The sequence below is a fragment of the Leopardus geoffroyi genome, chromosome D3 (genome assembly GCF_018350155.1).
Source record: "Leopardus geoffroyi isolate Oge1 chromosome D3, O.geoffroyi_Oge1_pat1.0, whole genome shotgun sequence".
In the NCBI taxonomy this organism is placed as follows: Eukaryota; Metazoa; Chordata; class Mammalia; order Carnivora; family Felidae; genus Leopardus; species Leopardus geoffroyi.
In genome coordinates this window covers 18,799,839-18,824,897 of record NC_059339.1, presented here as the reverse complement: position 1 = coordinate 18,824,897, position 25,059 = coordinate 18,799,839, and the positions used below count along the sequence as shown (strand labels likewise).

General features: G+C 57.2%; 2 protein-coding genes and 1 long non-coding RNA gene across 6 annotated transcripts in view; 2 read left to right on the top strand and 1 right to left on the bottom strand.

Annotated features, from left to right (window-relative positions):
- Positions 1 to 10,459, top strand: part of TRPV4 (transient receptor potential cation channel subfamily V member 4) — a 34,567-nt gene extending 24,108 nt beyond the window's left edge. The window contains exons 7-16 of the mRNA XM_045457299.1: positions 314 to 493; positions 1,727 to 1,885; positions 2,146 to 2,238; positions 2,491 to 2,564; positions 3,264 to 3,429; positions 3,654 to 3,720; positions 6,245 to 6,561; positions 7,609 to 7,736; positions 9,132 to 9,253; positions 9,710 to 10,459. Coding sequence (XP_045313255.1) covers positions 314 to 493; positions 1,727 to 1,885; positions 2,146 to 2,238; positions 2,491 to 2,564; positions 3,264 to 3,429; positions 3,654 to 3,720; positions 6,245 to 6,561; positions 7,609 to 7,736; positions 9,132 to 9,253; positions 9,710 to 9,867 — 1,464 coding nt within the window. The 3' untranslated portion in view covers positions 9,868 to 10,459. The remainder of the gene's footprint in view (positions 1 to 313; positions 494 to 1,726; positions 1,886 to 2,145; positions 2,239 to 2,490; positions 2,565 to 3,263; positions 3,430 to 3,653; positions 3,721 to 6,244; positions 6,562 to 7,608; positions 7,737 to 9,131; positions 9,254 to 9,709) is intronic.
- Positions 10,460 to 11,982: 1,523 nt separating this feature from the next.
- On the top strand, positions 11,983 to 12,859 carry LOC123587514. Its single transcript, XR_006707340.1, has 2 exons — positions 11,983 to 12,179; positions 12,626 to 12,859. It is a non-coding gene; the product is annotated as an uncharacterized LOC123587514 (long non-coding RNA).
- A 6,660-nt stretch (positions 12,860 to 19,519) lies between these two features.
- The window catches only part of FAM222A (family with sequence similarity 222 member A), a 54,551-nt gene continuing 49,011 nt past the window's right edge, over positions 19,520 to 25,059 (bottom strand). For all 4 annotated transcript variants that reach the window (XM_045457044.1, XM_045457042.1, XM_045457043.1 and 1 more), the window contains one exon: positions 19,520 to 22,015. In XM_045457044.1, the coding sequence (XP_045313000.1) occupies positions 20,733 to 21,995 (1,263 nt within the window). In that variant the 5' untranslated portion in view covers positions 21,996 to 22,015 and the 3' untranslated portion in view covers positions 19,520 to 20,732. The remainder of the gene's footprint in view (positions 22,016 to 25,059) is intronic.

Below are 25,059 nucleotides of genomic sequence, written 5' to 3'. Positions count from 1 at the left end.
TTTATGGCTGGCCTGGTTCAGTCTGGCTTCAGCTGACTGATTGTGCGGCTTCAGGGAACACCCTTCTTTGCTCTGAGCCTCTGTTTGCTCATCTGAAGACTAAGATGGTAAGAGTAAGAACAAGATGACGTGAGCGCAGGGTCCGGCGCCCAGGACATGCTAAGTAAATATTTCCTCCCCACTATGTGCTGCTCTCTGGGGAGGCACCATGTGATGGGCTGTGCAGGGCCCCCGGGGTCCCTCTGATGCGAGAAGCTGAGCATTGGCGTCCCTCCCTGGGGCCCCCTGACCCTCCCGCCCCCACCCCGTGCAGGTCTTTCAGCACATCATTCGCCGGGAGGTGACAGACGAGGATACGAGGCACCTGTCCCGCAAGTTCAAGGACTGGGCCTACGGGCCGGTGTATTCCTCGCTGTATGACCTCTCCTCCCTGGACACGTGTGGGGAAGAGGCCTCTGTGCTGGAGATCCTGGTGTATAACAGCAAGATCGAGGTGAGCGCCAAGGCAGGGGACAGAGCCTAGGGAAGGAAGGGTGTGGCTGGGATCAGGGAAGGGACCCCGGGGCTGGGAGGGGCTCTGTAACTTACACGCTGTGTGGCTCCAGAGAAGTGACCGGACCTCTCTGAGTCCCAGCTTCCTCTTTTGTAAAATGGGGATAAGGATAGTTCACATCCCTTGGAGTTGTTGGGAGAACCAAATGAGTTCATTTGAGAACAGTCTGGCACAGAATACACATTATATGTCAGCTATTATCATCAGTAGTCGTTAGATGAAGTTATGAAAGCTCTTTTTTTCACTTAGCAGTATTTTGCGAACATCGTTTTGCACCATTAAATATTCTTCTGCAGTATCATTGCTGCGAGTAAATGTACCACATTCTAATGAACTGTTCTTCTATTCTTGGTCATCGGGGTTTGTTTCTGCCTTTAACTCTCAGGAATAACACTGCAATAGCACCTCTGTGGTTATGCTGTTGCCCAGATCCATGGTTATGAAGAAAGTCAAGTCACTGAAGGGACGGGACACTGATCAAATGCTGGGGACTAGGTGCGGACGGTCTCCCTTTCCTCCCCGGCTCTGTGAGCTGGGACACATGCCTTCCCTTGCTGGAGCTCACTTCCTTCATCTTTGGAAGTAGTGACTAACTTGACTTAGTGACTAGCTTGATTTCGAATAGGGGTGGTGGGAGGTTTAGCATCTCTGGTACAAGCTTTGATCGATTGGCAGTGTCTGCCTGGGAAACAACAGTATAGAGAACTATTGTGCAGGGCTCAATTATTGATGTCTTCCTAGGGTTCAGCATCGGGGTGAGTCCATTGTCTGTCATCCTGGGGCTAAATTTCCCATTCCTGCTTCCTGACTCAGAACTTCTGAGGTTGAAGCCCGAGGATTTATATTTTTGATGAGCTACATAGGTGATTTTGCTACCGGCAAAATCCATAGGTTGGAGTTTGGGGACGATGAGAATAGCTTTCCGGCTCTGGGTTCTCTGAGCCTAGAATAGGCTACAAAGGTAAGTTGGGGCAGAATTGGGCGGAGCCTCGAATACTGAGCCCAGTAGTCTGGTGTTGATTCTGAATCCCCATCCAGTTCCCCATGAATCCTCGAGTGTCGCTCAAGAGCGGGTCAGGAGGAGGCAGAGGGTGGGGGAAGGCGTGCCAGAGTCAGCCAGCTTACATCCCACGGGCCGGGAAGGGTGGCCCCTGATCACCCTGTCTCCCACAGAACCGCCACGAGATGCTGGCCGTGGAGCCCATCAATGAACTGCTGAGGGACAAGTGGCGCAAGTTCGGGGCTGTCTCCTTCTACATCAACGTGGTCTCCTATCTGTGCGCCATGGTCATCTTCACCCTCACCGCCTACTACCAGCCACTGGAGGGCACTGTGAGTGGCTGCGAGCCGGGCAGGAGCTGGGGCACAGCTGGGGCCTCCCCCCACCCCCGGGCGGGGTCCCCTGTGGGAGGGACAGGAGCGAGCTGAGGAACAGGATGGGGGGTGCCCCCCTCCCCTGCACTCAGGGGGAAGAGAGTGAGGGAGGAGGGTCCACAGGATCCAGGTGTGTGGGGGGCGTTGGGGCGCGCCTGGATCAAGGGCCAGATGTTGGAGGGGCTGGGTGAGGACCCGTGCGCCACCTGCCCCCTCAGCCTCCGTACCCTTACCGCACCACCGTGGACTACCTGAGGCTGGCGGGGGAGATCATCACGCTCTTGACCGGCATCCTGTTCTTCTTTACCAACGTGAGTGCTTGGCCCCCGACCCCATCCACCCTGCCCTCCGTCCTCCCTTCCTCCTTCCTCCTTTTATGTCCCCCCTTCCACTCCCTTTTTCTGCCTCCTCTTCTAAGCCTGTACCCTCCTTCTCTGCTTTTTCCTCCTCCCCCAAAAGAAAAGAACCCATCATCTGGTCTCTGCTTCCCTCTCTCCTCTCCACTCCCCTCTGCACTCCTGCCATCTCTACCCCGCTCTCACAGGCCTCCTCCCCTCTTCCAGATCAAAGACTTGTTCATGAAGAAATGCCCGGGAGTGAATTCTCTCTTCATCGATGGCTCCTTCCAGCTACTCTAGTGAGTAGAGGTCCCCAGGCTGGCAGCTTCTGGGTGAGGAAGGCACGGTTGGGGCAGGGACAGCATCCAGATTGCTGGGGAGGTGACTGTATTAGGAGCAGGTTCACCCAGCCCAGACAGCTGTAGCCCAACATCAGGACAAGGCCAATGTCAAGCAATAGAGTCTTCTTCTTAAAGCAAGACATGATTGCTAGAGGCTTCTCACCATATACACCTCTATAGAAATAATGCAATGTCTTATGCTGGTGATTGATTGCTAATGTCTGCCAGGAGTGGCATGTGAAGCATCCTCAGGCATGTTTGTGTTTGGTGGGTAAGAGTGCTGTGCTTGATTAATGATGTCTGCCTGGGGCACAGGATGAGTTGCTGTATGTGTGCTACATCTCTTCCCTTTTTCTTAGACAACAATGAAATTCACTTAGCCACAAAATCTCCACTGAACACCACCTTCTCTAGCAATTCCAAAGGGCATCACTTTGGGATCCTGGAGGGCCTTGGGGCCATCACACACATCAGTTGCCAACTAATTGAGCATTCTGACCAACAGGAATGCTGGGGAACCCAGTGCATCCACTTTGTTTCTCTTCTGGGGGTCTAGAAGGCATCGGGATGTCCTGGTACCCTGGAGGGCTTGGGGGCACGTCTCCACCTCCAGGGCCTCATCATCCCCTCTCCCCTCTGGCCCCTGCTGCCCTCCAGCTTCATCTACTCTGTGCTAGTGATTGTCTCAGCGGCCCTCTACCTGGCGGGAATTGAAGCCTACCTGGCTGTCATGGTCTTTGCCTTGGTCCTGGGCTGGATGAACGCCCTTTACTTTACCCGTGGGCTGAAGCTGACGGGAACCTATAGCATCATGATCCAGAAGGTATGGGCCCGGGGAACCCTCTAGACTGTGTGCATCTTATGCATGTAGACGGTGCCCTCAGCTCTAAGGACATGGGGCATTGTGGGGGCAGCAGGCAGGGTCTGGACATTGCTGGAGAGGGGGAAGGGATAGGGTGGAGGTGGGAAGATCTGGGATGGAAAAGACCGGAAAGCGAGAAACCACGTGTCTCATCTGTGTCTCCATATTCCCACCGGGGTCCTTAGATCCTCTTCAAAGACCTTTTCCGCTTCCTGCTGGTCTACTTGCTGTTCATGATTGGCTATGCTTCAGGTGAGCTCTGGTAGCCAGGTGGGCCCGGGGCACGGGGTGGGGCAAGGACCCCACGGGGTGGGGTGGCCGTGGTACGTAGAGGACGGTAACCAGCGTGTGCTGAGTTCTTCCTGTGCGCCAGGCACTGGGCTGAGTCCTGTCCCACCCCTGCCTCATCAGTACCCCTGATGGGTCGGGGGCGTGAGTGCCTTTACTACCCCTTCTACAGATAAGAAAACTGAGGTTTAGGAAGGTTAAATGACTCGTCCCAAGTTCAAAAGCTAGGAAATGGTAAAATTGGTAGATTCGCTATTATTGCAAAAAGAGCCACCCAAACCTTAGGGGCTTAAAACAACCAATCGTCTACTGTTGCTCACACGTCTTGGGGTCAGCTGGGTGGTCATGCCGACCCGGGCCAGGTCTGGCCCATCTCCATGGGCTCCTGTGTCTGCAGTCAACTGTGGGTTGGCTGCTGGCCGGCCCGTCTAGTGAGGATGGCCATGGGGGACGGTGATCTTGCTCTCTTCGTGGTCACCCATCCTCCAGCCGTCTTGGGCGTGTTCACATGGTGGTCTGAGGGTTCCAAGAACGCAAGTAGAAGTGTTCACTGTCGCTGCCTGGCACACTGTCACTTCTGCTTTTGGCCAACGCAAGTGACAGCCCGGTCGTGATTCAGAGGGCAGGGAGATAGACTCTGTCTCTTGAAGAAAAGACCCGCAAAACCACATCGAAGGGACATGGGGACAGGGAAGGATGCAGTTAAAAAAAAAATTATTTTTTTTAACATTTATTTATTTTTGAGAGACAGAGACAGAGCATGAGCGGGGGAGGGGCAGAGAGAGAGAAGGAGACACAGAATCTGAAGCAGGCTGCAGGCTCTGAGCAAGCTGTCAGCACAGGGCCTGATGCGGGGCTCGAACCCACAAACTCTGAGATCATGACCTGAGCCGAAGTCGGATGCTCAACCGACTGAGCCACCCAGGCGCCCCGGGAAGGATGCATTTTCATACTTAATCCGACAGTTCAGGTCAATTCTGGCTGTCTCCAATATGCCTGCTCCGGGATGTCATGATACCAGGGGACCTCAGTGGCACAGGCCATAAGGGAAGGGCCAGAGATGGGGAAACTGACTGAGCCATTGGGCTGGTCCCCAAGGGGTGGGTGAGCTGCCATCCAATGCCCAGCATCCAAAAGGGAGCAGCTGACTCAAACTTCACCAGGCCACATTCACACCTGAGGAGGTTGGTCTGGGGACAAACACTGAAACAGGAATCTGATGGTGGTGAGATTTTAACCCAGATGAGGCCAAGCTTCTGTGTGGATTATGCTGGAGAAGAACTGTAGCCTTAGCTGGGGAGATAGGGACAGGATACAGCTGCCCCCTCCCAGGGGTAGGACTGGGAAGAAACTAGACAGAGCGTCAAGGGTTCTGCAGTGTTTTGGGATTCGGGTCAAGAGGCCAGCCTCACTGCAGTCCTCATTATAGAAACTGAGGCAGAGGCTTAGAGGCTAAAGTAGCCAACTTCGTGGTCAGCTTGGTTCCAGGGCTTCTCCTGATAGGGGACACTGGATCCCTCACCTGAAGCTGACCTAACACAAACATGCCACTATTCTGTTTTGTGCCCATGGCAGACATTGCTAATGGATCGTAGAGTGATTTTTTTCCGATAGGTCCAGATAAGGTCTCAGAATCCTTCTCAACACGGGTCAGCAGCCACTCCGCGACTCAACAGCCACGGCATGTGTATTGAAACCCGCTCGCCGCAATCCCAGATGGAGGCGCTATGAGATATGCCCCGCTGACTGAAGGGGCTTGGCCTCCTCGTGCTCCCTGCCCTGGACGGCGTAGGGTTGATCGTTGCTGCTAAACTGTGTTGAGAAGGACTCTGAAGCCTCGTCTGGGCTCAGTGGGAAGGGATGTGCACCATGATCGGTTTGAGATGTCTGGGGAGGGCAAGGGCCTTGGCAAGCACGGCTCCTGGGACAGTCAGAGCTGGTACCTGGTTTCGGCTTCCACCTGTCCCCTCTAAGCTGATGTGGGCTGGGAAATAGGAGCACGACAGAGAGCCTGCCCCCTGGGAATGCTGGCCTTCCAGGCTCCCAAGACCTCTGAGAGCAATAGGCTGGATTGGGGTTTCTCAGCCTTGGCCCCGCTGACACTGGGGGCCAGATAATTCTCTGTGGGGAGCATCCCGTGCTCGGTGGAGTGGTTAACAGCATCCCCGGCCTCTCCCCACGAGGTACCAGTAGCACTGCCTGCCTCTCTGGTTGTGACAGCCACACACTGCCAGATGTCCCCTAGTGGAAAAGCGGCTCCTGGTTGAGAGCCGCTGGACTAGATCCTGGGAACCTCTTCCTCGTTAGCAAGACTTTGTGGAAAGAGCAGAGGCCGTGGACCCTCGGCTTGGTTTGTAGGCTGGGTAACCCTGGGCCGGTGCCCTCCCCTCACCGAGCCTCAGTTTTCCCCGCTGTCAAATGGGAATGGTGCTCTGCACCTCTCAGCACATGTCGTCACCCAGGGAATGTCACCCCGTCCCTCCCACAGCCCTGGTGTCCCTCCTGAACCCGTGCGCCAACATGAAGGTGTGCGGCGAGGACCACACCAACTGCACGGTGCCCACGTACCCGTCCTGCCGCGACAGCGAGACCTTCAGCACCTTCCTCCTGGACCTCTTCAAGCTGACCATCGGCATGGGTGACCTGGAGATGCTGAGCAGCACCAAGTACCCCGTGGTCTTCATCATCCTGCTCGTCACTTACATCATCCTCACCTTCGTGCTACTTCTCAACATGCTTATCGCCCTCATGGGGGAGACGGTGGGCCAGGTGTCCAAGGAGAGCAAGCACATCTGGAAGCTGCAGGTGACGCCCCGGGGGGGCCTCCCACCCTCCCACCCCCACCCCCACCCCGCCAGCCACCGCCCCCTTCCAGAACGGAGAGACCCGGCCCACTGCACCCCCTTCAGCCTTCTGCTCGGGGCCAACTGCTCGTCTCATTCTGCCTCCACTTCCCTGTCTGTAAAATGGACGTTGTAGGCCACGGCCTACTTCCCAGAGGTACCTAATGCATTTCCAGAGGCTTCTTGCCTGACCACCAGCAGCGGTCTCAGATTCACCTTGTGGTCCGGCTTACGGGACACATCCGGCTCCCCCGGGACCCTGAGCGAGCTCTGTTGGCACAGGATGCCAGAGAGCGTGGGCATTTCCGCGGGGGCCCCGTGCGAAGCCTGAGGGCAGCTTCTGAGCCCCCCCCCCAACAGCCCAAGAGATGAGGCTGGCGTGGATGTGGGCCACCCCAGCGCAGGGAGGCATCAGTATCTGTATCGGGGGGGGGGGGGCTTTTACCAGCCCCAGGCTTCTCTTGCTCTTTATGCACACCACTTACTTCCCCAGGCCTCAGTTTCCCCACTGGGTGTAACTCATAAAATGCAGACTGGCAGCCTGTAGACTGGGTTTGACCAGCAAAGATTTATTTACTTATTTTCTACATTGCCATATTTAAAAAAAAGTGAACGCAAAAATTTACAGTTAAGAGATAGCATGTAAAAATCCAGACTTCTGGCCTTTCTTGAAAGTTGGAAGCCTGGCAAGGCGGGCCCGCGTTCCTTTCTGGCAGTGTGCGAGGATGGGTGACAGCAGCTGTCTCCTTTATGCGGGGCGGATGCTCCCTGGTTTGCCCCGCCCTAGTGTTCCCCACCTGCCCTAGTGTTCCCAACAGCGAGTGGTGACCTTGTGAGTGCGTCACAGGGCTCGGATCCTACTTCACTCATCTGTGCTCCTGCCGGGGCCCCTGTGGGTAGTGGAATGGATAACCCCGCCCACCCTGGCACCTTGAGGGCAGTAGGCGGTGGGGAGGGGAGTGGGGAGCGGGTGCTCACCAATGGCCTGCCCGCCCCTTCCTCCCTGCAGTGGGCCACCACCATTCTGGACATCGAGCGTTCCTTCCCCGTGTTCCTGAGGAAGGCCTTCCGCTCTGGCGAGATGGTGACCGTGGGCAAGAGCTCAGACGGCACCCCAGACCGCAGGTGGTGCTTCAGGTGAGGCAGGGCAGAACCATCCTGCGCAGAGGGAGCCTCCTTATGCTTTCTACCCATTGCAACTTCCCAAGCCACTGAGTCCCCGATGGGCCCGAGTGGAGTTCGGTCCTATTGGGTGATGTTGGGCCAGTCGGTTTACTTCCCAGCCTCCGTTTCTTTATCCCTGAAATGGGGAGGATGATAGCACCCCCCCCCCCCAGGCCAGCTGTGCGGATCAGATGCCTTAGCACGTGAGGGAAGCCCAGCTAGCACCCCATGCGCATTGGGCTGTCCACATGGCTCCTCTGTCCCTCGCTGGGGGGACAGCAGGGACCTGCAGGCATCATCTTCTACTGACAAAACAACGGGTGCGCTTCAGTGCTTCGGCAGAAAGGGGAAACTGAGGAATGAGCCTCCCGGACTTGGGCCATTACCCGGGATGCACGGGGAGAGCCACCTTCTCAGGGGAACCCCTGGGTGACTCTTTTCTTTTAAGGTGACTCTTTGTAAAGCCATTGCCGGCGTAGAGTACAACCATCATGTTTGGGGTCAGGCAAAGCCAGCGTCCTCCTCTGTGAAGTGGGGACGATGACAGCACCCACCCCACGGGCCAGCCAGCCGGTCCTGTTCTGTTTGGCTCCAGAGCTCAAATCCGGACTCCGATTTGTCAGCTTTGTGACCTTGCGGGAACAGCGTTCAGAAACCTCAGTTCGCTGTAAAGCGAGGGGAGTGGATGGATCTTCCTTGCTGGGTCCTAGCACGCAGAAATTGCCCGAAATAGGGAGGTCGAATGAAAACAACAAAAAGTCACTTTAAAAGGGGAGAAGCGTATTGAGCCAGTTTGGGCCCAAGAGGCTGCCTCCTGCCTTTGCCGGGGAGAGAGTGTCAGGAAGGAGGGTGTCCACTGCAGATGAAGGGATAAGCAAAACGGGGTGCATCCAGAGGAAGTTCAGGACGCTCTGGACCTTGAAGACATGATGCCACGTGAAAACAACCAGACACAGAAGGGCACACAGTGTACGATTCCATTTACATGAAATGTGCAGAATAGGGAAATCTACAGAGACAGAAAGCAGAACACGGGGTACGGGGGTTACGGGGGCCGGCGGGGCATGTAGTGGGAGTTACTGCTTCCCGGCTACAGAATTTCTGTGTGGGGTGATGGGAATATTGGAACTAGATAGCGGTGATGGTAACGCAAGCCTGGGAATATAGTTAGTCCACTGAAGTGTATACTTAAAAAGGGATCAAAAGGCAAACGTTATGTTATGTGTATTTTACCAGAAGTTTTAGGAAAAGGAGGAGGATGTGCTGGGGGGGGGGGGCTGGAGCAGGGCGTCTGCCTGGGGGTGGGGAAGGGGTGCCGTCTCGGTGGGGGCTCCTCCCCGAACCCTTTGTCTGCTGTGGCCCCGGCAGGGTGGACGAGGTGAACTGGTCTCACTGGAACCAGAACTTGGGCATCATCAATGAGGACCCGGGCAAGAGCGAGAACTACCAGTACTATGGTTTCTCGCACACCGTGGGCCGGCTCCGGAGGGGTGAGTGCAAGCGGGTGGGGAGACTCGGGGGTGCAGAGCGGGGGGCCCTGGTCATCCTCATCCCTGATTTGCTCTGAGCTGTCCTCTCCTCTTTCTGGGACTCGCCGCTCGCATCTATAGAATGGGACGGCATGATGGGCTGGCTGTTGCCTTCGCTGCTTGTGCATCCCTGGGATCCCCTTCCTCTACGCCGAGTGCCTGAGACGGCCGCACACAGGACGTGGGCCCTCGGGCATTCTGCCTTGAGCTTGAATTCTGGCTCTTCCGTTTACTGCTGTGTGTTCCCGGGCGGCGCCTTGACCTCTCTGAGCCCCAGTTTCCGTGTCTGTAACGATGGGGATAAGCACACCTGCCCTTTCAGAGCACTACGGAGCGCCCGGTACACAGCAGGTGCTCAGTGTGTACGTGTACGTTCTCCGTCTACCCTCATCCTTCCCTCCGTCGTGCTCACAACAGATCGGTGGTCCTCGGTGGTGCCGCGCGTGGTGGAGCTGAACAAGAACTCAAACCCAGACGACGTGGTGGTGCCTCTGGACAACATGGGGACCCCCAGCTGCGACGGCCACCAGCAGAGTTACCCCCCCAAGTGGAGGACAGATGCTGCTCCCCTCTAGGGGCTGTGGGCGGGGCAGGGTCTCTGGCCTGCCGTCCAGCCCCGTCCCCCCACCCACCTGTTTCTACTCCACCCGCATTTCAGTGGTGCCTCCCAGGGCATCCCCCATATGCTCCCTTGACCCCCAGAGGCGAGGGCCGGGCGGAGATGAAGGGGAGGCCCCAGGACCCTCTGGTCCCCAGGCTGCCGCCCCCCCCACCCCCCCCAGCTCTGCCTCCCCACCTGGGCCACCAGGCTCCTGGCTGCCTGTCTTACTCCCATGGAGTCACATAAGCCAATGCCAGGGCCTCTCTGTCCCGGGGGGCCCCGACACCTGCCTCTCCATTATTTATTTGCTCTGCACTCAGGAAAGTGGTGGGATCCCTGCCCCCAAATGGAACGTGGGCCGAGGCCTCAGGACCTCATTCCAGGTCACTGCCGGCCAGCCCCCAGCCCCAGCCGGGGCCCTGGGCTGCGCCCAGCACCCTGCGCAGCAGCGGGGTGGCTTTGCTGTGGGGCCGGGGCCCTAGGGCGTGGGGCCGCGCCTGCAGTGTGTTCTGTAAAGGGTCTGGGATTTGTCGGTGCTCAATAAATGCGCATTCACTGATGGTGAAGACGGTAGGGATGATGATGGGGGGGGAGCGGGGATGACAGCCACGAGGCGGGGGAGCTCAGAGATGCCGGTGGGGGCGGGGATGAGAAGGAGGAACAGTAGCAGTGGCCAGGGTGGCGCGAGGGTGGCGGTTGGAAGCTGGGCTCTGGGCGGCGGTGGTAGCGTGAGCCTAAGGGACGTGGGCGAGCTGGAGAGGATGGAGACTTGCAGGGAAGGGGCAAAGAGTCACGCGGGCTGAGGGGGGGGGCGATCATGCTGGGCGGGAGAGGAATGTTAGTAGGGGGAGAGAACGGAGGTGCGGGGAGAGTCATGTTGGCAGGAAGGAATAATGGTGCGATAGAGCAACGCCGGCAGGGGAGGGCAATGTTGGTGAGGGGAAAGTAATGGTGGAGGAGTGTAATACTGACGGGGAAGAGTAATGTTGGTGTGGGAAAGTAATGATGAGAAAGAGGAATGTTGGTGGGAAAGAGTAACAGTGGGAGAGAAATGTTAGTAGGAAGCGTAATGTGGGTGAGAAAGAGTGATGGTGGGGAGAGAAATATTGGTGGAACGTAATATTGGGGGGAGAGTAAGATTGGTGGAAAGAGTAAGATTGGTTGGGGAGAGTAATGTTGGTGGAGGGAGAGTAACGCAGGTGGGAAGAATAATGGCGGGCGAGAGTAATATTGGTGGGGGGAGAGTAATGGTGTGGGAAGAGTAATATTGGTGGAAAGTAATATTGGGGGGAGAGTGATATTGGTGGAAAGAGTAAGATTGGTTGGGGAGAGTGATATTGGTGGAGGGAGAGTAATGCAGATGGGAAGAATAATGGCGGGCCAGAGTAATATTGGTGGAAAGTAATATTGGCGGGAAAGTAATATTGGTGGAAAGAGTAGGATTGGTTGGGGAGAGTAATGTTGGTGGAGGGAGAGTAACACAGGTGGGAAGAATAATGGCGGGCGAGAGTAATATTGGTGGAAAGTAATATTGGCGGGAAAGTAATATTGGTGGAAAGACTAAGATTGGTTGGGGAGAGTGATATTGGTGGAGGGAGAGTAATGCAGATGGGAAGAATAATGGCGGGCCAGAGTAATATTGGTGGAAAGTAATATTGGCGGGAAAGTAATATTGGTGGAAAGAGTAGGATTGGTTGGGGAGAGTAATGTTGGTGGAGGGAGAGTAACGCAGGTGGGAAGAATAATGGTGGGCGAGAGTAATATTGGTGGGGGGAGAGTAATGGTGTGGGAAGAGTAATATTGGTGGAAAGTAATATTGGGGGGAGAGTGATATTGGTGGAAAGAGTAGGATTAGTTGGGGAGACTAATGTTGGAGTGAAGAGAATGATGATGGTGGTTCTTTTTTCTCTGTTTATAAGGGAGGAAACCTTTCCCCGAATGACCTCCCTCTTGTATCATTGGCCAGAATAGGGTCACGTGTCTCCTGCTTCAGCCGGCGGGAAGCAGCAGTGTCCTAAAGCAGAGGGACACTTGGAGAAAGAGTGTCCCCAGCCAGGAATCCCTCTTGCCTGGGCGGGCCCACTAGGGTCTGCTTGCTACGGGGCTTTTCCCCCCGACGCCCAGCTGCACCTCAGCGGCTTTCTTCCATCACTTGCCGATCTCTGTAACAGAGAAAGCCTGAGGCTCAGGACCTCTGAAAGGCAGAGCTGGCGCCGGGGATGGCATTGGCTTCCCCTAGCCCACGGGGACCGAGAATGGGGGACGCTTACCGCGGAAAGTTGCAAGGTTGGTACCTGTGCTAGACTGTGTCCACGGCCCCAATTCCCCACTCTTCCCTTTGTCCGTGCCTTTGCGAGATAACCTCATGGTGTTCTCCCACTGTGGGCAAAGCGTAATTTTGCATCCCCGGCTTGGCTGTGAGATCTGTTTTAATCACCACATGCCAGTGGACATGCCTGGGCTAGCCCCTCCGGGGAGGAGGATGGGAGGAGATCTGTGGAGCCTGGGTGAGATCAGAGGAACCCCAAAGATGCATGAGAAGAATGGGTTTTTTTATGCCGATGAGTTTTTGTGATTTAAGCGCAAGCATCGATGTTATGGCAATAGCTAGCAGATGCAGACTGTCCACTGCGCCCCACGTTTTAGATGAGGAACCCCAGGCTCAGAGAGGTGAAGACTCTTGCCCAGGGCACCTGGCTGGGGATTTGAACCCAGGTGTTCTGTGCCCGCAGAGCCCATCCTGGAGAGAAAACACTGATCCCTGAGGGTGAGAGGTGACAAGTCCAGGTCACTTTTGCCCTGAAGACCCTGGCTGTCGCCTGCTGTCTTGGCTGAGCCCTGAGACTGTCGGCTCCCATTTAGAACCCTCTCTCTCTTTGAACATACCCCTAACTTTATTCCAACCCGGATTTCTTATTATGTGCGTGTATGTGTATTTAATAATGATAAAGCACTTGTATGTCATATTTGACAGGAGAGCTTTTTTCATCTCAAGTTTAAAGCACTACTGGGAAATAATTAGTGCTACCAGAGTCAAAAACAATGGGACCCCATCAGAAAAGACAGTCTCAGAAACTCTCAGATCTTAATTGAACAATTACCTCTTATGCCTATGAATACTTCATTATTACATGCCCTGTTATTATTAGCTGTTATTATTGTTTTAGATGAATGCTGGGGATTTTTTAAAAATCAAAAGCCATTTTCAACCACACTGTTCATCTCCCCGGAACGCACGCGTCTGACATTTCCGAATGTAATGATGCCGTAGCCGGCAGTCTCCACGCCTCGCCCAGACGACCGTGTGTTCTGATCGTTTCAGTTGTTTGGACGGAGCCATTAAATACTCCAGGCCCCTGTTCCTACTGTTATCAATTTTTGGCTCCCTGGTGAAAGCATTCGCATGAGAATCAAGCACCCCCTACCTTTTATTTTCTAGGAGTTCAAAGCCACCGTGGACAATGGGGAGATCTTTGTTCGCCCAAGCTTATGAGTTGAAGAGTAGGGGTAGTGGTGGAGGCAGAGGACGGGATGAAAGGGGTGCTGGCAGCGGAGACCCAAGCCCAGGGAGGGAGAGCGGGCTCGGCATCTTCTGGTCTCGGGGGGAATCCCAGAAAGGAGGAAGCAGGTGAACACGGAGTGTTAGGCGTTGTGCTCAGGGTTCTTCATTCACGTCTCAGGAACCATGTTTGGGAACTGACAGGTGTTTGGTGCCTTTCCAGAAGTCACATGCCCTCTTCTTTCTCCACAGCACCTGTTTAGTTCAGAGTTCTTCACTCTGTTCCTCCGGTCATGCGCTCCCCTGAGCCAACCACTGTGACTCTGTTTCCCTTACTAGGGATTGGTAGAGGAATGGCCATGTGAACCAGTTCTGACCTATAAGACAGAAGTCTGCTGAAGGAAGAGGGGGCTTCTGGGAAAATAAGGGCAATCTAGGAAGACACTGTCTTCTCCTTTGCTGGGCACTCTCAGGTCTGTGATGCGATGCCTGGAACGGCAGCAGCCATTTTGTGACCATAAAGGGGTTTAGTGGAATAGAAGGATGAGAAAGGGTCTTCGATGATACTGTCGAGCTGCTGAATTAACCAACCCTGGGGCCGCCCTACCTTAAGGCTTCTTATGGTTGTTTGAGATGATCATTTTTCTTTCTCATTAACAACCGAGTCAGGGTTTCTTGATACTTTGCCCAAATCAGAATACATTTTTATCACAATTTTACAGATGAAGAAAGTGAGACCCCATGAAGTGAACACCTTGCCTAAGAACACGCAGCTTAGATGTGGTGGAGTCAGGATTTGCCCCCTCTGTCTTAGGAGGAGAACCCTTCTAGGAGGTTGGCCGGATTTTTTTTCCCCTTAGTGTTTTGGCCTTTACAGAGCATGTGCACATTCCATTTCTCCATGGTAACATCTGTGATGGCTTCTAGCAGGAAAGGACAGAGGAGTTTGGGTGGAAGTGGGACTTGAATTCAGGTGCCCAGATCCAGGTGGTCAGTGACATCAGAGAGGCCCGCTTGCTCTTAGCCCCCCTCGGTTTGGGATGCATCCACTGGATCCCACACAGCAGCCTTTGGCTGGAGCAGGGTGGGACTGCGGATCCTGGAGATTGGCCACCAGGGGCCGCTGTAGTCACACCCGGGGGCCTCCTCAGAGGAGGCCAGAGGGAACTTGGAAGCAGCCAATTTAGTTGGCAAGAACCCCTAGCTGAGCTCCCCATTGGGTATGTCCCCAGGCTGTAAGACTCGGGAAGTCCCGCACCTCCCAACAACGAGAGAAGGAGAGAAGGTGGCCCAGATCTGCCTGGGGAGAGTCTAGACCTAGTTGCTGTGTGCCCTCAGGCAAGTTGCCTTCCCTCTCTGAACCTCACTTTTGTCATTTTCAAAATAGGGGTACTCACTCCCACTTGTCGAATGAAGTCTTCCCCTCTCTTCTTGGGGGTCCTTTCCCCTCTTTGGGCCTAGCTCAACACGGTGGACAAAAACCAACCAGGATGTGGTGGCCCCAGAATTGAGGCCCAATGACTCCAGGCCAGGGTTGGATTCCAGCCGTTGCTCTGCCACAAATTCATTAGGAGTCTTTGTGCTGCAACCGGGGAACTGAGATCCGCACATCACCAGAGAGAAGGACTTACTCAGTTTCCCTAATTGCAGTACAAGAGGTAGGACTCAGTATTTCCTGAAGTATTTGTTCTTTGGGATATTAGTGGATAGAAACAAAAACTTAGGTAATCCAAAAAGTTAGGGGGGGCACCTGGACAGCTCAGTCGGTTAAGCGTCAGACTCTTGGTTTTTGGCTCAGGTCATGATCTCACAGTTCATGAGTTCGAGCCCCGCGTTGGGCTCCACGCTGACAGTTCGAGCCTGCTTGGGATTCTCTGTCTCTGCTTCTCCCTTGCTCGCGAATGCGACTCTCTCCCTCTCTCTCAAAAATAAATAGGGGCGCGTGGGTGGCTCAGTCAGTTGAGCATCCAACTTCAGCTCAGGTCATGGTCTCACAGTTTGTGGGTTCGAGCCCCGCATCGGGCTTTGTGCTGACAGCTCAGAGTCCGGAGCCTGCTTCAGAATCTGTGTCTCCCTCTCTCTCTGCCCCTCCCCTGCGCATGCTCAGTCTCTCTCTCTCTCTCTCTCTCTCTCTCTCTCTCTCTCTCAAAAATAAACATTAATAATCATCCGACTTTGGCTCAGGTCATGATCTTGCAGTTCGTGAGTTCTAGCCCCACGTCGGGCTCTGTGCTGACAGCTCCGAGCCTGGAGCCTGCTTCGGATTCTGTGTCTCCCTCTTTCTCTGCTCCTCCCCCTGCTCACGCTGTGTCTCTGCCTCTCAAAAATGAATAAACTTAAAAAAAAATTAAAAATAAACAAACATTAAAAAAAAGAACTAGAAAAAAGTTAGGGAAATGCTGGGTTAAAAGGATGGATACTTTGCCTGCAGGACTTTTCAGAGCCTTTAATATGCTAATATGATTTGGGCGTCTCCAAGGTAGAGGGAGAGGGATGCATCTGTTTTTGGACCTCTTTTTACATGGAAACGCACTTTCCAAGGTGAAAGCAGCTGGAGTAGGTGATGACAGAAATAACACACCTAACTTTGGGGGCATCTTCTCTAAAGCGGACTCTGTTCCCTAGGGGACTTGGCCACCTGTTTCCTATGTTCAACCGCACACGGTGATAATGCGGTAATACCAGTCTCTTTACAGTGGACAAATAGGCAGCTCAGAGAGGGGTGGTCACTTGCCAAAGGCCACATGCTCATGAGGGGCAGTGTCAACCTTGGAACCAGGTCTGTCTGATCCTCTAACCGCTAGACCCCACTGCCCTCAGGCAGGGCCCTCTCACAGGGCCCATTTGCCCTGTCATTCTGATCACACATCACCTGGTGACATCCCGTCCTTCAGATGCCACGACCTCCTTTGACAGATCTGGAATCGAGGCCACACAAGTCCCCCCAGAGTCACCTATGGAGTGGAAGAGTTACTGAAGCCAGTTTCCCGGCCTCCTCCCCTCCCGCCACCACAGTCCTAGTGAACTGGCCGTGCTGGTGATTTAAACAGAAATCCTTCAGTCCACCCGCCCCCCTAGCTGGGCTCCACCTTCCAGGCCCGCGCAGGGGGCGGGTAGGACCACCAGGGCCCTTTAAGGGAGCCTGGGATGCGCAGGCGCAGTGGGACAGGGTGCACGTGTGGGGGCGGAGTCTCGGCGCAGCTGGAAGCCCTAGCGTAGGTTCGAGGTCGCTGGCTGCTGCCGGGCAAGTTCAGGGGTTGACGTGGTCTCAGGTTCCCCTCTCCAGAAGTGGGGAGGGGCTCTGAAGGCTGGCACATGGGTCAAGAAAGCACAGAGCTTCCCGGAAAGGTGAGTGTCCCCTGTACCGGACCCTCCGCTGAAATATTTGCCCAGGCTCTCAGGCCCCTCGCGGGCAGCTCTGGAGTCTGTAAGATGGGGTGGTCTTGTAGCCCTTGTTAATGAAGTAAGTGCTAATAATCGTCGAAGTTCCGTGCCAGCCACGTGTGGCTACCGCGTGGGACAGTTCAGCTCTCAGGGGTGTGAGCCCACAGCAGGAGGAGGAGCCTGGGGTCGCCAGGAGGGGCTTGGAGACAGGGAAGGGCTTGCACAAGCTCTGGTTGGGGGGGGGGGGGACAGACAGAGGGCAGATTGTCCCCTCTGCCCCTTCACCCAGCACCACACCCTGCAGCCGGCAGTGGGGGCCCCAAGGCTGGACCTTTGTGCTGGAGCCCAGGGGGCCACATCTGGGGCTTGGTGGTAGTTTATTGTTCTCCGCAAAGCGCGGCAGGTCAGAGGTCAGACTCTGAATCAGACAGGCCTGGGTTCGATCCCAGCTGCTTCGCCCTCCTCCGGCCTCAGCTGACGCCGGGCAAAGCGATTGCCCTCCCTGGGGGCGTCACTAGCCTCACCTGGGACACGGGGACGTGCACCCGTATCGTGGTGAATGGTCGTGGCGACTAACACCGTTTAGCACCGAGCCTGGTGACCAGTGTGCCTGGGGTGACTGTGGGCCCTTGGTGATTGTAGCGTCGACAGTAACGTCGTGGTCGCCTGCACTGCGAGGCGATGATATAAAGGGCAGGGCTGCGGCATGTCAGCATGGTGATTCTGGAAGGCTCTTCGCGCTCAGCTAGTTCAGCTCCTGGGAAGAAGGAGCCTGGCCAAGGCGCCGGGGGAAGCCGGTGCTAGGGCAGGGCCAGAACCCCAGCCGGACCCTGGGGCCGGCCCCAGTCTGACTGTGCCACGTGCCCCCACCGCCCACGGCGCAGGCCCCGCCCCACAAAGGTGGAGCCTTTCCCCGGATAGGAGGCGGGTCCTCAATCTGCAATTCCAGCATCTCCAAATGGAGGGACCTGGCTCGGCCTGTGGCTCCAGGCTTGCCTCCCTCCGCGTGCTCCCCTGATGCCCCTGGCCGTGGGCCCAGGACGTGGGGACCTGGGCTACCGGGAGATCACGTTGGTGCGGAGGCGGCCCCTGGGAACAGCGGCGCCACAGACCGCCACCCAGCCCTGATTCTAGCCCTAGACCCTGTCTCTCTGCCCCTCTCCAAGTTCCAGAACGGTGCTTTCGTGTTCTTGAATTCCCTCGCTGGGCCAGGGTCACTCAGAGGAGCAAAGCTCCGACTCCAGCCTGCTTCTAGCTCACTCCAGAGGCTGGGCCTGCTGGGCTGCCCACCTCCAGGGACCTCCCCGGCACTGCGCGGCCCCAGGCGGGCTACAGCTCTGCGTGAGGGCGGAGGCTGCCCGAGCCCGGGTGCGGGGCCCGACGCTCCCCTCCTGTCGGTCCGCCAGGCCATCCTCAGGTTCTGCGTTCTCATCCCGTAAGATGGGGATGACTTTGTTGCATACGTACCCGATGCAGCTGCTGTGAGACTCCCATTTCGGGAGGTCAGAAGAGCCCTTTGTCAACTGCTCTTTGCTTCTCACTTACGATCAGCCCCAGCGGCCTGCCTGGCAGTACTTTCTCAGCTGGTCACCAGCAGGACCCCGGGGCTGCTCCCCAGGGCGTGACAGAGATGTGCAGAAGGGCCTGGGTCCCGCCCTGGCACCCAGGTGGGGCTCGGAGCATGGGAAGGGAGGCCTGCATCAAACAAACTGGGGGTGGGGCTCCTGGGGGCTCCGTCGGTTAAGCATCCCACTTGGGCTCAGGTCATGATCTCATGGTTCATGGGTCCAGGCCCTGTGTCGGCTCTCTGCTGTCAGCACACAGCCCGCTTCACAAACTCTGTCCCTCTCTCTGCCTCTCCCCTGCTCGCTCTGCCTCTCAAAAATAAATAAACTTAAAAAAAAAATTTAAAAACTTAAAAAAAATAACAACGAAAACAAACTGGGGGCTCCCCAGGTCCCCCAGGCCAGATGGCAGGCTCCCCTGCCCGGGGAGAGGGCAGAGACAGGATGTGAAAAAGAGTCCATGCTGTGGGGTCCAGACCCCAACTTTTCGGAATTGCTGTGTGACCTTAGGCAGGTCACCTAACATCTCTGAGCCTCGGTTTCTTCCTCTCAGACACCTACTACCTTGCAAGGATGTGGCGAGGCTCCAGTGAGGCACAGTGTGTATGAACGTGCCCAGCACCAAGTTAGGTGCCTGATGAATGCCAAGTGTCCCGGGGTGGGGGGGTCTGCAGATCTCCAGGCGCCGGGGCCTGGAGTGGGTGTGTGCCGGGGCTGGCCAGGGAGAAGGTCACTGCCACAGCCACTTTGGCCTGCCCACGGCCATACTGCCCCGTGGATGCCTGGAGTGTGTCAGGCACAGGGGAAAAGCTGGGAAGGCATTTTGTGATGCAGGGAGACACCATCCCCAGACCACCTCGGCACCATTCAGGGAACGAGCCAAGGGGCCCGGGCTTGGTTCTGTCTCAGCCGCTCTGCAGACCGGTCGCCGGCCACGACCCAGCGGCCTTCCGCCTGTGTGCGGACATGTAAACGGGGTAAACGACGGTGTCTACCTTGAAAGAGCTGGAAAAGGAAATGAAACACTGAAGGCAGAGTGGCCGGCGGGTGCCAGGAGGTTCCTGGCCTGCTTCCTCAGGGCTCCAAGCCCGGTCGGCAGCGGGGGAGACAGCCCGTTTTACTCCTGAGGGAGGGAGGGAGGAAGGAGAGAACAAAACAATTCCACAGCTGAGACACCATCTGTGTTTTCCTTTTTTTTTCTTTCTCTTCGTTTTTAAAACAATATAGTGCAGACTGCACTTCTCACAGTAGAATATAATGGTCAATTTTAGTATAAAAAAAAAACATTCTCAGAGATTTGTAAATGCACTTAGTGCTCGAACAGGCCTTGGAGAGATACAGTACCGCTTCCGGAGTGCCAGAGGGGCCAGGACTTGGGGACCGAAGAGGGGGCTCCTTGCCTGCCTCCCCATGGTGTGGGGTGGGCCTTGGAGGGCAGCTTGCAGGAAGGGCGTTGGATTGGGTCTCCCGGTTAAAACCAGTAGGTTGCCTCTCACTGGCTCTGAGGAGAACCCCTGAGGAAGGCAGGGCAGCCACCGCTAGCCCCTGTGGTGCCTTTGTGCGAATAGGAAAATGGCGCCCCTTCCTCAAGATTCAGAAAACTGCCGTAATAAATATACACGTCTAGGATGCAAATGGTGTCTCCTCGGACGAGGTGCCCTTGTGCGGTGCACAGCCTGTACAGCCGTGCCCAGCAGCCCTGTAAGATGTGGAGAGAAAGGGGATGGTGGTAGTACGGGGTCTGGAGGGTGGGGATGGGGTGTGATTCTGTTTGGGGAAGAAATGGGAGGAGGGAAGGAGAATCTAGAGGAGGAGGAGCAGGGGGACTGGTGGTCCTTGGAGCCTCTCTCAGAGTGGTCTTCACTTGGATTGGCCAGTGGGGGACACTGTAGGCCCTGTGACTTCCTATACCCCCTCTCTGCTCCTTTTCCAGGAGACGGGGAGCCCGTGGGGGGAGGAGCTCTCTGACCCCTGGGGGCTGCTCTGACCCCACCCTGACTCTGGACCATCACATTTCCTCCTGTGTCCCCCCATGGCCTGAGCCCCTCTCTTGGGAAAGCCAGCAAGAACCGTTCCTGTTTTAAAGTGGTTTCTCTCTCCCTGCCTCTGCCAGCTTGGATGGAGGAAGTGGTGGACGTCAGTGGTGGTCCCGGGCCCTCCCTGTGTCCTCGGGCAGCCGATAGCAGGGAGGGGCCTTGGGGAGAAAGGTGGCCCCGCCACTCCCCATCAGGTGGCCGCACGGCAGCAGCCCGCCCGGCTTCCCTGTGGGCACCCACGGGCACTCGGGCACAGGGCAAGGCTGGGCGCCCCTGTGCGCTGCCCACCCTGTTCTGCGGCCTGCCTTCCCGCTCGACGCCCTGTCCGTCTGTCCACGCGTCCGCCGGGCAGGCCTTATCTGTAGACGGGCAGGCGGATGTGGGCGTGCTGGTGGTCGAGCAGCCGGGGCACAGCCACGGTCTCGTAGCCCTTGCCCAGCATCTGCTCCTTGATGCAGGGCGGCCGGATGTCATTGATGAGATACTCCAGTGACTGCAGGCTGCTGCTCAGCACGGCCGTGTTGCACACGCTCTTGCTGGGCAGGCCCGAGAGGGCCTCCACGGGGGGGCCTGCCAGCTCCCGGGGCGCCCCCGGCCCCAGCTCCGTGACGGCCACGGCTGCCGCCGGGTTGTAGCAATCGCTGGTGGGAGTCACCAGCACGCTGTTCCAGGGGGCGGCGAAGTACTGGCCCACGGTGAAGCCGGTGGGCAGCCCCATGGCGCAGCTGAGGGGCGACCCGCTGGCCCGCTCGTACACCCGCCCCCCGCACGCCTCGGGGGACTTGCTGGCCGCTGTGCCGCCGCTGTAGGCCCTCAGCGGCTGGGGTGGGGGTGGGGGCGGCTTCTGCGGCCACAGCAGGTAATCCAGGCCCCCGTCGGCGTACCCTGCAGGCTTGGTGGCCCCAGCCAAGGTCGAGGCCGCCGTGCCGCCCTGGCCCAGCTCGGCACCTTTCCGGCAGTCGGGCAGGCCGGCGGCAGCAGCCGAGTAGGCCATGCCGGGGAAGCTGGGCACGGGGCCGTGCTTGGCCGGGCTGGGGTGGGGACCGGCTACGGCCTGGCAGGCGGCAGGCACGGCGCCCGGGGCCTGGCACTGCTGGTTGAGCTGGTAGAGGATGCTGTGGATGGAGGGCAGGTTGGAAGGCGGCAGGGGCAGGCCACGGCCAGGCAGGGGGATGACGGAGGCAGCGGTGGCGGCGGCCGCGGGCAGGCCGGGTGGTGGGGCGGGTGCCTCGGGCGGCTTGGGGTAGGCCAGGGGCCCCAGAGTGCTGGGCGCCGGGTAGGGCGCGATGCCCACCTGCACGGCAGCTGGTGACAGCTTGGTCCGCTTGCCCTCGGCGCTCTTGAGCACGCTTTTGGCAGGCCCGGCAGGCGCGGCGCTGCCGGAGGAGGAGACGGCGGCCTTGACAATGGCCAGCAGGCCCTGGTAGCCGGCGGCGTGCTGCGGGTAGGGGCTGTAGCGCTGGCCGCTGGTGTCATAGCCGTTGACCGTGCGGCCCAGGTGCTTGTGCTGGGGCACCCGGATGTTGGTGGGGAAGATCTTGATGGACAGCGGGCTGTTGGCCACCTTCTCGGCATAGGCGTCCAGCTCGGCCGGGCTCGGGTAGCGGGACGAATGCATGGAGCTGGCGGCCGTCTCGCCTGCGGAGACAAGCGGAGAGGAAAGCACAGGTGAGGGCTGACCCCGCGACCCGGGGAGGCGGTGTGGCCACAGCCCTGCCACTCCCTCCTCTGGTTCCCCATTTGCCCCCTCGCCCCTCTGTTTGTCCCTTCTAAACCCCAGAGCTTTGCCTTGGGTTAAGGTACAGAAAGCAAACTGCATGCATCGTAAGCTGAGCTTTCACGGACGGAACGCGCTGGGCCGAGCGATGGGTCACTGCCGGTCCCCCCAGAGTGTCGCCTGCGACTCCGCCCAAGCGCACAGCCGTCCTGACTTCCGATGGCAGCGTCTGTACACGCGGGCTGGAATCCCGCCAGGCGTCCTCGGCCGCATCGGCCTCTGCCACCCAAGGTGTTTTGTGAGGTTCACTCAGGTGGCCGTGGTTCGCGCTTCCTCACGGCCGTGTGGTCCTCGTGTGGACTCCTCCTTCCTGCTGCTGACGGCATTTGGGTGGTTTCCAGTTTGGGGCTGACACACACACACTGTCACGCTTCCTGGTGTGCGAGTACCCAGTGAGTTCTCTTGGGACTTTGCCCGGGACGGGGATTCGGGGCAGGTGAACCTGCAGCTTCAGGAGAAGACGCCCCACGCTTTGCCAAGGAGCCTGTGCCGGGCCGCGCTCCCCCGGCGGAAAACAGGAGTTCCGGGGGCTCCGCACCCTCACTGACGCTTGGCCCCCCGTCTTCACACCACACTGGCGGCAGGCCCTTTCTCCTATTTCTTCGTCATCCTCTCTGTGCCTCCCTTGGCTCATCTGTAAAATGGGATGATGGCCACCTGCTGACCTCTATGGGATAGTTAAATGTGTTGCTATGTGAACAGAGGCCAGCACAAGGCCTGGGACAGACAGGAGCTGCTCTGTTGGCTTTCGGCGGTTGCTCACATGACCTGCCTTGATCAGCAGGCAGGGGAGGAGGGGTTTTAGCCACAGTGGCTGCCCGTCCCATCCCCAAGTCTGCCTGTCACCTACAAGGCCAGGATGGTAACCACTGCCTCTTCTGCGCGCTGTCATTGTGGGGCCGGAGGCTGCACTTTATGTGACAGGCTGACCGTCCTACCGGCCACCGTCCTGGGGGAGGTGGGCTGCTGGTGGGCAGGCCCCCCTCTTCCATCCAGAGCCCCTCCCCGGGGCCTGAGACATTCCTCAGTGCTGCCCAGGACCCTCCCGAGGTGGGGAAAGGAGGGTGGGGCGGGGGCGGGCTGTGGGAGACAGATGGGAGGTCTCCGGGTTTTAGAGCTGGCTGGCCTGAGTGGAGTCCTGCCTGGTTGTGGGGCTTTGTGGCTTGCCTGACCGAGCCACCCCACCTGTGAACCGGGGATCGTGATTGTGTCAGTTGTGCAGGGTGGCCTGGAGTGTTGGCTGCCAAAGGCGGTGAGACACACAGTCGGAGTTGGGAGATGGTCACCTGTCTAGGCCCTGGGGCGAGGGGCCCCTCCCTACAAGGTCTCTGCAGCACACTGCCTTTCTCCTGCCTCATGACACCCTTGGGGCCCACCGGTGACTCCCAGGGGGAACTTGAGAATGGGGCGCCTCAGTTTCCTCATCTGTAAAATGGGAGGTGATACTGCCATGAACGCTGCCTCCCAGGGTGGCTGCGAACTTTCATGAGTTGTGCGTGGTGGAGTGCGTGCAGCATCGGGTGCTCTCCGAGTGGGAGTGTTGACGCCCTCCCCATCTGCTTGGGATGAGGGCCGTCCTGGGGGCGGAAGGGCAGGGGCTCAGGCTGCCCTTCCTTCTGGCCAGCCCGGGGGGTCCTGGCACTGTGGCTGGGGTGGAGTGCAGACCCCACCTGCCCATCCCTTGAAGGTCTCACCCCACATCCCATCCATCCAGAGCCTCGCCCCTGAGCCCCTTGTTGGGCTCACAGCCGGTCGGAGCAAGACACGTGCTGTGATGGGAAGGCTAAGGCATTTGGGGGTGGGGCGGGGGCCTCACCCAGCAGGGCTCTGGAAAGCGAGACAGCTTTCTGGAAGAAAGGGCATCCCAGTGAAGGCGATGTCAAAAGGGGTGAGGAGAGGGGACAGCAACATATTTTAGGCAGAAGAAACAGCACAGGCAGAGGTCCAGAGGTGAGGAAGCATGTCCTGAGTGAGGAACTGTAAGTAATGTGGAATGAGAGCAGAAGCCCGGACCAGGCGTGTGGAAGAGGAGAGACAGGCGGCCTGGGAGGGCAGGGGGCCAGTGCAAAGGGGCCTCCTCGCCGCAGGGCAGGGCAGGGTAGGGGTGGGGCACACATGCGTGTTGCAAAGGTCATTCCCTTCTGCCCTAAGGTGCAGGAATGTGGTCTGACCTGGGCAGGGCAGCAGGGAGGGAAGAGGCAGGCGGCACTCAGCATGCCAAGGAGACTAGGGGAGTGCCCCTTCATCCCTCGGGCCTAATTCGGGGCCGGGCAGGTGGAGCTGACCCCTGGCTGGCCACAGGCCCGCATCCTGACCCTGCCTGGGGCAGCCCCCTCCCTAAGTGGCCTAAAATAAACTCGGTGTGGAGAATGGAAATGTCACTTTGGCCAACGGGGGAATCTTTCTCTGAGATTGGATTTAAACTACATTATACAAGCAATTTCATGGGCACTTAGCGCCGCTCGGAGAGTCCCGCAAAAAAGGGACCAGCTCTTCATTTACCAGCCATAAATCAGCAGTTGCTATAATGAGCACAAAAATGTCACTTTTATGCAATTTTACAGATGAACAAAACTGGTGAAATTAACTGTGGTAACCTACTATAGTCAGCAAAAGCGGCTGCCGGGGAAAAAAAATTATATCTGTATGTATTTTTGTTCCTCTTAAACCCTCTTCCCAAGCAGGTTTCTGCCATTGTGGTGTGAAAACTCATTTGTCCTCACCATTATACTTTCATTTGGAGTTTATCTTGAGTATCCAATGAGCCACCAACTGTGAAAATGATTAAATCTACAAAATCTATCTAATGGATGGAATAAATTAGGTGTTTAAAACCTTTAAGAAGAAGAAGAGAGTGGGGCGGGGGGTGGGGGGTTGGGAATAAGTACTGCCTGTTACTGGTTCC